Here is a 13,359-nt window from a genome sequence, read left to right as displayed (position 1 = left end):
ATACGTTTGTAAGATTGGTATGTTACAGCTCCAGTAAGTCACAGATAGAGAACTATAAAAACTCTGTTCTGTAATGACGTACAGCTAATGAAACACCGACTGATTATTTAAAATAGATTTAAATACATGTTATGAAATGCTTTTCATATATTATATTGAAATTTTAAAATAATTGTGCAGAAAACACACTTAATCACAGTTATCCTAAACCTGGGCTCTTCTAGTGCATCCATTCATTGTACCACCTCTTAAATGAAGAACGTTAACTTTGTCAGTGCAGTTTGCCTAATAAAAGCAACAAAAAGCTTGTGCGTGTGTGTGCGTGTAAGTGTGTACATGTGTGTTTGTGTGCATGGAAGAGGGAAAAGTAGCCAGGATTCATAAAAGCTAATGACTTTTTATTTATATGACTACTACGTTAATATAAAATAAAATTTTAAATGTTTCAGTATGTTAATTGACTTCCATTTGTAAAAGTCCCAGCTGCTGTTTGGATGGAAAATCAACCCCGTTACTCTGGGAAATCAGTAGGCTCTCACCTATGTCAGTCCTTCAGCTTCTTTCTGCATTCCTACCCTGACAAGTTTGAAAAAAGGGGAAGAGAGACTGAAAAAGAACCTGTTTAACAATTCTCCTGATCATTTTTCAATCTTTTGTCATCTCAAAAGACTAACACCGACAGACTGGGAGATAAAAAGGAAGCATGCAAGTACCTGTCTGTAGAAAGAGGGACACATGCCTCTCCTACCTTGCCATGTTTCCATGGAAGTGATCTGTGAACGTACTCAACCTAGATCTCCTTTTTCTATCAAAGGGAGAAGTATCTCGATGCACAGGATTTGGAACTTGCTTCCACACCCAATCCAAAACAACTTCTCAACTTTCCAAGAATACTACAAGTGCAACCTACTTTGACAGTGCTTTGAGGAGGACTGAGGGGTCCCACTCCCAGGCCAACAAAAAGGAGGTTTTGGAGTTTTTCTTGGTGTTAGGGTGAGTCTTCCTTCAATGTATACACAGTCTGGGTTGATTTCAGAGTAGGCTTATTTTAATGCTGCTGTGTGATAACATATAACTGATTTTTGCCTGTCAGAGCAGCCTGTTCTATTTTAAGTCTGAAGATTAAGAATGATTTGGGGAATTACTATGAGATATAACACTGCTACCTCATGAGGTGAAATGATTCTGGTTTTATCTGAAGTGCATCTCAATAGAAGAAAATTGTTTTCAGACATACAGGGATACATACTCTTCATGAATGGATCTACAAAACAAATTTTGAAGTAACAAACCAGCAGCTATGGTAAGAATCTTTTGATATAAATAAATACATATATGAAGATGATTATGACCACAGGAATATTCCCTACCGGTAAATTATTTTATATATATTAGTAAACTTTTTAGAATTTTCAAAACTACCATTTTAGATTTCTTTTTAAAAACTTTTCGCTACTATGCATGAAGCATATAAAATTATCAGGCTCACAGAAAAGCACAACTATTATTAGATAGATACAGAGTAATGATTTATAAATTGTCTACAAAGCTACTGACTCATAATTTAAAAAAAATATTTGGAGAGAGAACTGCCTGGAGAGACAGATGTTAAAATATGTCAAGGGTTCATGTTGCTAAAAAGAGTTCAAAGAAAAACACTGTTATATCAGGTTTTGTTTTGGGTCTCTGGTGAACTTCAGAACTGCATCTTTACTGAGCAAACAAACAATTTCCAGCCTAACTACTTCAAATGCTAATGAAATTAGTCATAGTCAACCAAATCTTCAGGTTCTTTTAATCTTGGTTTTGCCAAATCAATGTCTTACTTTTGCTGGTGAACGCTGTTTTCTTTTCTTCTTTTTCTGCAAATCTACTGGCTCTCGTATTTGTTTTTTGTCTCGTTTCTGTTGTTCAGATGCATCAGTAAAGGTAATTTCTTGCTTTACACTGATCTGTTAAGATACCAAGTGCCAGTTTCAGGTAAGGTTCTCACTACAGAAAAGCAATTTTTCAATTTTAGAAGATGACAAACTGCTGAAACAGAAAACCTTTTTCTAGGGAATTATCTTGTGGCTTCATTCTTTCAGAAATTTAAGTGAAAGGAATAATAAGTATCTTAAATAAAAAGGGCATAGTTAATTTCTACAGTGACATTTTGATGTATCCTTTCATTCATCTCCCAAGGTCTTTTTTCCTCCTGACCTGTGGTGATTTTGAGATCAGTTCTTATATTAAAATCACTTCCATCTGTAAAACCATTCAGTTTTTCATACCTATTTTACTTTAGTCCGTGTTGTTGTCAATGCAAGATTTAACGGAACAGTTTATTATATATTTAAGACAGAAGTATTTTTTAAGAAAAAAAGAACAGTACTAATGAAGTTTTTTTCCAAAGAATATTTCTTGATCTAATGTAAACTTTAATAAAGAGCATGATACTCTTACATTTTTTCTAACACCTGAACCACCTGATCTACAGCTAACAGAGTAGTGTTTTAACAATACTACCTTTCTGAAGATTATTCTTCATGTATAAGGCTATCTACTTTTAATGTCCTGGTAATTATCCTTTATGTTTGAAGGGTAACAGTGATGATGTGCTGCATTACAGAAAGACGCTCTGTTTTCAAAAGGAAGTCATCTGTATTCTCTCTGGGAAAGCTGAGGTACACCTTCTGTTAGATATCAAGGAGGGGCATATTTATGGTCATGTATGAAGTGTCACAGTCCAACCTGCAGTGTGAATGCAACTGCTAAGCGTCCACATACTTTGAAAACATACAAGATGCTTCCTATAGCATAAGAAACTAAATAGTACTATGAACAGCATAAACAGTATGCACCTTTTAATAACGCTATTTATTCTGGTGTGTAGTTACCCTTGAACATTAAATATATTTAAAAGAGCACATTTTAACGCATTAATTATATGGTAACAGCCTGCTTATAAAATATTTATAAAACAGATACTTAAAGATTATACTTAATTGGCAAAATTTATCCATAGCCAGAGGCAAATGACATTTTCATAAATAGCATCCATTCATAAATATTTTGATAATCAAAATCCAAACAAGCAATTAATAGTTTCTTGCCAGAGTAGGATTAGACTACCAGATCAAGCTTCCTAGTAATTTCTCCAATATTTCACAAAGAAATTGCTTACAGGGACATTAACAGCATACTGCAGCCCTTGAGGAAGTCTATCTTGCGTATCCATGTCATCATCATTTTTTACCGTCTCCTCATGGACCATGAGTTCATCATGTGAAATCATCTCTTGCTGTCGAAGTTCACTTTCTTGTAACACTTCATCTGTTGCAAGAATTTCTTGGTGCGCCATAGTCCGATCTTGAAGCACTGCCTCTTGCCGTTCTCCCGATACTCCAGACTGGTCAGATACTGCACCCATCCCTACCATAGCCCTGGATGACTGCATCTGGTCTATGCCACCACATTTAAGAAATAATCCTCCCAGCTTGTCTTCAATGTTCATTCTTAAGTGCAATAACCTACAAAGAAAGTTTTAATAGTAAACATCTACAATTGGTGCTCTTGCTTAAAATTTTTTACTTAAAAACATTTTATAAGAACTCAGTTAGTAGTCAACATACACACATGCACTCCTAAACCTGATATCCGAATAAAAGCGAAAAGTTGGTATCTTGGTTCACAACATGAAAAGATCCTCCTTTCACACACATGCATGTGTACACAATTGAACACTTTTAAATAAAAAGTTTCAAAGTAAAGTGCCTTCTGATCACTGGCAAAATCCTGGTAATTAAATGATAGCTAATTCCTCCTTCTACTTCCTTAGAAAACCGTTGGTTTTTTCTGTGTGCCCTTTTTAAGCTGTTCCCTTTTTCCGTTTTGACTGTCTTTTACAAATGCCTCTTTCATATTGGTCCTATTCTCCTTACTTCCTTGTCCTTTGAGTGCCCTTTCACTGCTGCTACCCCAGGGCATACTGTAGCTGCTGGAACATCTTAATATCCACAAGTGAGAGAAAACTGGGCTGCATCAAGAGAAGTGTGGCCAGCAGGTCGAGGGAGGGGATTCTCCCCTTCTACTCCGCTCTCATGAGACCCCACCTGCAGTGCTGTGTCCAGCTCTGGGGCCCCCAACATCAGACGGACACGGACCTGCTCGAGCAGGTCTAGAAGAGGCCACGAAGATGATCAGGGGGCTGGAGCACCTCCCCTGTGAGGACAGGCTGAGAGAGTTGGGGTTGTTCAGCCTGGAGAAGAGAAGGCTCTGGGGAGACCTTATAGCAGCCTTCCAGTACTTAAAGGGGCTACAGGAAAGATGGGGAGGGACTTTTTAGAAGGGCTTGTTGTGATAAGACAAAGGGTAATGGTTTTAAAGTAAAAGAGGATAGATTTATGTTAGATATAAGGAAGAAATTTTTTACAATGAGGGTGGTGAAACACTGTAACAGGTTGCCCAGAGAGGTGGTAGATGCCCCATCCCTGGAAACATTCCAGGTCAGGTCGGACAGGGCTCTGAGCAACCTGATCTACTTGAAGATGTCCCTGCTCATTGCAGGGGAGTTGGACTAGATGACCTTTAAAGGTCCCTTCCAACCCAAACTATTCTATGATTCTATAAAAAAAGCAACTTTCTGGCTAAAGGAATATGTCAAATAAGGACTATAGAGAGGTCAAATCTGCTTATAAAAAAGGCATTCATTTTCACACCCACTGAGCAGGAGCATTAGTCAGGAAATATGAAGTCCAGTCATGAATAGCAATACCATTACATTGACTTCTGGTAGACAGATAGATATAAAATCGTAATATTCCAACAAGTGTCATGATATTATTAATTGTTTTTAGAATAAGGAAGCTGGAAATGGCAGCATCTTCTTATTCAAGTTATTATTCTATATGCAAGACAGTCCTAAGACTGTTCTTCTCCTTGGCATACTGGACATCCAGTCACAGCAGTCAGCCTCCTTCACCTTATTCCCCAGGCCCATAACTTCTATCCATTCCACAGTGCCCTGGTCTACTCTTTCAGACAGACAGACGAGACATCCTTCCTCCATCCCTCTATCTTCCCACAGCTGAAGGGCAAAGGCTATACAAAGGCAACAGCAGACACAGGGATGGGAGCAGACGCGCAGCAGAGTTGGACAACACACAGCAGGCCGAGCCAAAGCACAGGACGGGTATCCTGGGGAGTATTACAATCGCATCAGCAGCTTTGATTTTGATGCATTCAGTGTTACAATTTAGATGTGATGTTGGTATATTGCTAGTCATCATCATCAAATTCTGTCCCCCTAAGGGTGCAGCATGATAAAAGGCTCCATCTCCATTCAAGTTTTAAGTCAGAGGCTACGCTTCTTTTCCTGCAGCTCTCAACAACTCATAACCAAAGAAATGGAGACTCTCTGCCTAGAATTGGCAGGGCCATCACCCTGCAGAACTGCACCTCTATGACCCCCCCTGCCAGTTTAACAGCCTTGCCAACATGTAAAAAGACTGGATCAAACAAATGTACATGAAATGTTTACATTTCAATTTCCAGTTTGAGCCATTTGATCATTTTCCAAAACATTTTCATCACCAGGAAAATATTTTGAAAATTCTGGATGTATCTTAAACATTTGTGAGGATTTGTTTATACCAAACTACACCGAGTTTACAAAATAAATAGTGGTCCTTCTTCAGGTGAGATCCTACAGTACTTGGTAGGAATGCAAGCCACCAGCAGAAACAGCTGAAAAAGATCTCAAAGTTCTCCTACGTTATACTTTGTTTCAAAGACTACTATTAGTTCTTGACTTTCCAAAAGTAAAATTCACCCAATTTCTTAAAAAACAAAGAAACAAACCAACCCACCACACACCCCAACAAATAAAAAATAAGCCCATTAACATCTTCAAGTAGCAACTCATGTTGTATAGCTTGAAAGAACACTTGTCCCTATTCTCTATTGTGAGAAGTTCTAAATTCTGAATGTATCATAGTAAGGTCTGACTTCTCTGAGTTTCAAATATTTAAGAGGCATGCCAAAGAAAGAAGCTGTTCAGTCAGTTACATTTTTTTTTTAGTAAGCTTTCCTCTGCTGAAGTCAGGAGGACAGAGTCACCAGGCTAAATCTGTTTATATATGACAATGTCATCAAAATTTTTAATATTCTTCCTTCCTACGTAAAAAGCACATTCTAGAGACCAAAAAAGCCTGTGATAGCAGGAGAACATGGGGAAAATTTCTGTTCAGAACATTTATGCTTGCAATTTGTCCTTTTTTGTTCTTCTGCAATTCTAACATAAAGAAGTTTGAAATCTTCCACTTGATTTTCACAGCATGTGTCTTCAAATACAGACAACAATTCCTTAATGCCTTGAGAAAGCTCAGGTAGTGCTAGGTGACAAATTGACTCCCAAATTAATCCACTTTATAGTCAGAGAGTAAGATTTCACATGTCTTCAAGGGAAAATGCACGTCCAGTATGCCACACAGCAACCTGCAGACATTATACAATCCATGAAGTATTTTTTGGAGGTAACTGGGAAACCATACTGATAGTTTCTCAGCAATAACACAAACAAAACAAAACAAAAACCTGGCACAGCACTAAGGCTGCATTTTTTTCCACCAATGCAGATCTCCCAGAGAGATCTTGCAGCAACATCCTAAAAGGGGAAACTCAGGATGAGTTTATCATCAGTGTGGAATATCCTGTGCCAAGTAAGAAATGGGAGAAGGAACTGAAGTTCTTAAGAACATGTCTCCCATGAAGCCATTATTTGATAAGAGATGGACAAAAGATTTAAGGTTGAGACTGGTTTCTTAGGTAGGGCATTTTAAATATGTAACTTGAAGGATAGACTCCAAGGAAAACAAGCAGATATATTTATTCATTTCAGCCTTTATCCCAAGTTAATCCATACTCAGGGTACATCTCACACAGATTGTCATTCACTACGCTTTTTTCCCACACTACAGAAATATGACAGCATAAACTCACTGCAGATTCTTTAGAGGCATGACGTGGACAGGTACTAGAATACAAGAACTCAAGATGCTGAAACACATTCAGGGGAGAACAAACAGTATCAAGCGTGAGAACACCATGGCCCTAATCTGTCTGCTCAAGCCACTGACAAAAACAGCACAGAAGGTTGTTCCACATGGAAGAACTGCCATATCACTCTGAAATTAGGTATGAATTGTAGAAATCCTGGATTTAAAGCTATTTCCCGGCAGGAAGGTAAACAGGCAAATGCAGACAGAGACTGAGTGTTTTAACAGTGCAGAAGAGCCTGCTTCTCTCACCAACAGAGGGGGGAAGACTCGTGATATGCAGAATCTTAGGACAGCTGGCAAGATAGGGCAGCTGCCCAGAAGACAGGCTAGCAGTGTACTGGTATTTATTGGTCTTGTTAGTTCTCTCAGTTGCAGAGGATATGAAAACTTTTTCTTTCTCACCATGACTAGCAGGCTTAGCAGAGTCATGCAACTGCAAGCACTCAAGTTCTTTTCCAGTCATGATTTTGAGTCATATCAGAAGCTGGTACAGTGAATGTACTGCTTATTAAATCAGGCTTTCAAACATCTGGCTTTTCATAGAAAAATAATGAGAACTCATAGTGTTAGGCTGCATATTCTAAGTGATGAAATGCAACTAAGTTATATGACATGCAGGTACTGCTTTAAAATGAAGAACCACAAACAAAAACAAGCTATTAATCCAAGCAAGAAGTGTCCCAATTGCAATCAATTCAGTAAAACACATGTAATTTGTCAACTGACACCGTTTGGCTCACATAAAAGGAATCTTATCATTTAAATTGAAGATGAGGAGAAGTGTTCTTGGAAGAATGACAGTGTGATAAAGAAAATGTAAGTTAAAAGCACGCAGACAAGCTCACTTTACCAAGCCTGCAAAGATTAAATAAATATTTAAAGTGCAAGATGCATCTGTGAAATAAAAATCAACTTATTTTGAGATTATCTTGAGGGAAGCTACAATAATACAAACCACGTACTAACACATACAAGCACGTTTCTTGGCATAAGACATTCTCATCCTTATTGCAGAGATGTTTTGCATGGAATTTCAGAACTTCTATTAAGCTTCAGCAAATAATCATATTATTTTTCTCTGAATATATAGTTTCTCTACACACTGACAGAAAAAAAAAAGGTCAACAAAACCTTTAAAGTATCACCTTTTGCTTGGTAGAGGCTCTCCAAGCCTTTACTCCAGGCAAAGCATTTCACAAGAGAAATCTAAAGGCAGAGCCTCCTGGGTATGCATATATTTTGAGGGAGGAGAGAGGGGAAGGGGAGGGACTGCATAGAAAAGGTCCCGTGGGATCATCCCAGCACCTTCTCTTTTCACGCAGTGCTCCACAGCTGCTTACAGAACATCCGCAGCCAGTGAACCATGTTGCTTCATTTCAGAAACCGCTGCTACGCCAAACCCTACGGCAGTACTTCAGAACTATTCATTTCAGTAACCCTGACATCAGTTTTTCCAAAGGTTACTGGTGCAGTAAGTTGGAGAGCTAAGTGGTAAAGACGGTATTTCTAATTAAAGAAACAGCCATTTAAACAAAAACATACTAAATGAAAAGCACGACGACCAATTCCAATTCAGAATCAAACGTTAAAATACAATCAAAAGAAAACATTAGTGGATTTTTAAAAGTCTGCTTGGATGGTGGCTGCAATGAAGTAAAGCTGAACAGAGACCCTGAAGGAAAGTGGCAAAGCCACCAGAGTACAACACATGGTCCTGCTCTTTTTCTCCACTTCAACTGATAGCGGGTAAAGGTTATTCAGTCTTCTTCCTTCTTTTCCTAAGCAAGTAGTAAAGCATTATTTAATTTAATGAGCAATTAAATTGCTCATTAACCCAGAGATACTAATTGACTTCACTTTAAAAATAAAATTCATATGTGCAGTACCGGGTTGAGTTTCTGTAGTTCGGATTTAAAAGATTATCTGAGAGATGAAAAAAGAAAATATGCTTAAGGATTAGTAACAGACAAAATATAAAAATCATCTGCATTTTAAAATCTATTTGTAGAACAGAACTAATTTAACGTTTTTGTTCTTTTTTTAAAGCAAGATGGACTTTTTTCTATTTGTAAACAATTTCCTGCAAAAGTCTTTGTTGTTTTAAGACTTCTGCTGGGTTTTTTTAAGCATTACCAAGCAAGATTTACTTCTTTCTATATCCATATCCCGCTCCACTTTCCTATAATAACTTTTCCCTGGCTTTCCAAGGCAAAATGGAATGAAAGAAGGCTGAGGGAAACAAGAAAAAAAAAGGTTGTTAAAATTTAGTTATTTTTCTGCGTTAAACCTTAGCTCACAGAATCACAGAGTCATCTAGGTTGGAAAAGGCCTTGAGGATCATCCAGTCCAACCATTAACCTCACACTGACAGTTCCCAACTCCACCATATCCCTCAGCGCTATGTCAACCCGACTCTTAAACACCTCCAGGGATGGGGACTCCACCACCTCCCTGGGCAGCCCATTCCAACGCCTAACAACCCTTTCTGTAAAGAAATGCTTCCTAATACCTAGTCTAAACCTTCCCTGGCGCAACGTGAGGCCATTCCCTCTTGTCCTGTCGCTTGTTACTTGGTTGAAGAGACTCATCCCCAGCTCTCTGCATCCTCCTTTCAGGGAGTTGTAGAGGGTGATGAGGTCTCCCCTCAGCCTCCTCTTCTCCAGACTAAGCTCCTTCTAAAGGATTCTAACAAAGACTTGATATAGAAATACTACTTCCATATACAGCCATAAATTCCCTTTAACCATATTTTCCAAGATTCAACAATCAAACCCAAGAGCCAGGATGCACAACAACAATTCTAACATGCCTTTTGCAACTCGATACTGTTCTGACAAAAATATCTACCTCCACGATTCCCCTCACAAAAGCTGAGACTGAGCTCAATTCCAGATATTAAATGGTTTCACTAGAAGTAGCCTAATGATATTATTTCAGTTCCACATTTTGGGAAGTGTGTTTTCATTTAAGGTAAGACAAGGCAAACTTCCTAATGAACAAATACTTGAAGCACATTCCTACCACAGCCTTGCTTCCACAACAGTCTTTGGAAGAACAAGTGCATGCAGGGCCCAAACAACAAACTGTATAAAGGCTACTAGTACAAAATGCACACACAATAAACTTTTTAAAAGACAATCTATGGAACCCCCTAAGCATATTTTGCTTCTTAGGGCTCATCTCTATGGTCATACTACAATGATTTGTGCTAAATGGTAAACTTAAATTAATATAGTGTACATAAATCTACAAAATTCCTTAAATGAACATTCTTATTCTAGTATGGCATTTATTTTTTTCCTTCCCTATTTAGACTAATTCACTTTGGAAAGGTTTATTCTAAATAAAAAAAAAAAAAAAGCCAATCACTATATAATCACAGCAGTTTTACTGGCACGACTAGTAAAACGTTTCTAAGTAGACAAACTTCTATAAAATCAACTACAACTGATAGCTACCATGCTAAGAGAGGTTCACATTCTTATATCAGAAAGTGAAGATTAAAATAAATCCTTTATGAAATTCAGATAGGGAAACAAACAACCAAAAGGCCATTCCAATGAGACATTTGGGGTGTTTACTTATTTAGAAGAAGTCAACTCAACTCTCAACGATACAGCTGCAAGAAACGATCTGATATATGGGCTACCTGCCCAAAGGGGTAGTGGCCTGCATCTCTCCCCCAGTTAGACCTTCCTGTTGCCTTCACTGGGTTGAGCACAGCATTGTGCAATTAAGAAAGGAGTTGGGCAAAAACGTACTCACCAGAAAAGCCACTAGGCTTCCTTTGGAGCAGTGGGACCATGCAGACAGGGTGTACAGGAGATGGACAAGTGAAGAAGCAGGGGGAGGGAAAAGGACCGCTTCTTTCAGCAGCGGTCAGCGGTTAGATTAGATTAAAGTGTATTGTGAAACTGCTCCACAAATGCAATGTACACACAGAAATGAACAAGTTACAGCTGCCATGCAAACATACCTAACAGCTATGCCAAATTTAGATCAGGGGAAAAACGTATATCTGCATTCTTAAATGCTTTCTTCCTGAAAGGAAGTATAACAGTCACAAATAATTCTGCAATTCCTAATGCTAATGAAGAAAGAGATAGCAATACGGCTTAATAGTATATTTAGAACTACTTATGTTTAAGCATTATCATGAATAAAACTGCCATCAATGCAATTCTCTCCAAAAGAAAGAAAAAAATTAGAACTTGACAGGTTCCTAAGGTCCACTTAAAAACCCTATCAGATCATGAAATACGTTGAGTATTTTGACATCAGAAGATCTATTTGTTTGCACTATTAAAATATGGGTACAGTCCAATATAAAAGGAAACACAGCTAGCTTTCACAATATCAAAAGTTCAATTTTTAACATACTGCAGAAGCCTGGAAAGTAAAAAATAATACCCTAAAAATGGTTCTAAATAAAGAACATTAAATAAAATTATCTCTTCTCCCTACTCAGAAAAACAAGACTTGGCTAAAAGAAAGATTTTGAAATTAACACACAAGTGTTTATAAGAATGAATTAAAATGTGTTGACTTGCAAAAAGAAAGTAATCAAACATAAATCATTGTGAAAAGGTTCACAGATCATAAAATTAACACATTCTAAAATGTAACATATGATACAAACACTCTTAAGACCTGTTGCACAGTTATTTCTAAATGCTCCATGTTGCTGAACACATGCCAGTACAGGGCCTGATCCCACAAAGATTTACACTCATACTGAGCTGTGAATAGTCCTATTACAATCAACAGGATTACTCACAGAAAATCTACTTATCGTGCATAAAATTATCCACGCGTGAAAATCCTTGCCACCTTGCTTAATGTAAAAATCAGTATTAGATCATCACCAGCATAACCATAATCTAATATCAAATGAGCGTATCGGAAGGCTTTCAATACTGTATTAACAAAGCCACAGTTACATGTCAAAATCCATGGGGATGTCACCAGTGTAGCAAACATACTTTAATATTCCAAAAAGCATAGGCAAAGTTACTTTTTATCTGGAAAAAAAAGCCACTGATTTTGTGGCACCAAACTACTCGAAAATAGTTAATTTTGAGAATTTATATGGGAATTTCTACCACTGTACAGTTAACCTGAAAAACACAAAGCAGAATTTCTGTCCTTACACTATGAAACTCAGACACTCAAATGTGCTCACTCCAGGGACTTCCAATGAAATTTATACGAGGAAAGAAAGCACTACACAAAACTAAGGCTACCTAGCATCTTCTAAGTACTTTTAGTAGTTTGTAACTTCAGTCCAACTGGTTAAAATTTTGTGAAATTTCATCTATCACATGCATGCCCCAAGCTGAATCTTCATAAAAATAGTTCAGATAATGTATCAAGTGTTGATTTTGATAACAGTGCAGTTATATGACAAAGCTGAGCCAATCTAACAGCTGTCACTGAAAAGGGCAATCCTGCTCCCTCCTTCTAGCTGTGAGAGTCCACCCTATCTTTTGTGCCTACTCTGATGCTCATACAGACATACTGGTTTATACACTCCACCAGCCTGGCAACTTTTTTTCCCCCCCAGTTATTAATTTTCTGCCAGGTTAACTCACTGACTGAATTTACCATAAAGACAGCGTGTCAGAAGCAGCTCCAAACAGGGTGCAGGAGTGGGCCCTTCCCTGTTCAGCATTCACAGTCTAACTGTCTCAGCCCATCTCATATAATTTCACCTTGAAAATAAATGGAAAAGAAAAATATGTTGCTTTTTAAAAACTGTGATTTTTTTTTTTTTGACAAGCCCTTAAATTCCTTGTGTCTCACCACTCCTCTACTATCTGCAAGTATCTGTGAAGCATCTCTTATCACTAGCACTATGCTAGCGTTGTTTTACAGAAGATGACAACCTGCTGTTGCTATCAGTTACCCTACTGGCCCAAATGGCAAAGGTCTGTATATATGTATATGAAACAGAATTTCTGGTGTTTCTCTCCAGATTGCTTTTTAAAAATCCTTAAAACATTACACACTAAAACTCCTGGGAAAATACAAGAAGTTGCATGCAAACATACAGAAGTTTCAGGGACTATCATGACTAAGGTACCTCGGTTCATCATAATTCACCTCTCCAGCCTACTGGCACTGTCATTTTATTTTATTTTTTTTTTACATAGAAAGATTATATATGTGTGTGTGTCTGTCTCTCTTTTTCTACAAAGCATTGTTTCCTTCAGCACACTGAATGAAACTGCTCCACAGAAACAGGAGAAACTAGTAAGATAGTTTACCATATCCTTGCTCCATTTGTTGCAAGGGCTGAAATGTGTGTAAATGAGACACA

General features: G+C 37.8%; 1 protein-coding gene across 10 annotated transcripts in view; it reads right to left on the bottom strand.

Moving 5' to 3' along the window:
- ZNF148 (zinc finger protein 148) overlaps positions 1-13,359 on the bottom strand; it is a 53,458-nt gene that overhangs the window by 28,374 nt on the left and 11,725 nt on the right. For 9 of the 10 annotated variants that reach the window (XR_012623755.1, XM_074828686.1, XM_074828685.1 and 6 more), the window contains exons 2-3: positions 3,167-3,512; positions 1,827-1,952 (exon numbers count right to left, since the gene is read on the bottom strand). Coding sequence is in view for 9 of the 10 variants with exons in the window: in XM_074828686.1 (XP_074684787.1) it covers positions 1,827-1,952; positions 3,167-3,496 (456 nt within the window). In the remaining variant the exon portion in view is untranslated. The remainder of the gene's footprint in view (positions 1-1,826; positions 1,953-3,166; positions 3,513-13,359) is intronic. The other variant, XM_074828684.1, reaches the window with a different exon arrangement.

The sequence above is a fragment of the Strix aluco genome, chromosome 6 (genome assembly GCF_031877795.1).
Source record: "Strix aluco isolate bStrAlu1 chromosome 6, bStrAlu1.hap1, whole genome shotgun sequence".
NCBI lineage: Eukaryota > Metazoa > Chordata > Aves > Strigiformes > Strigidae > Strix > Strix aluco.
Note: the sequence above shows the minus strand (reverse complement) of the source record. Positions and strands in the feature narration are given on the sequence as shown.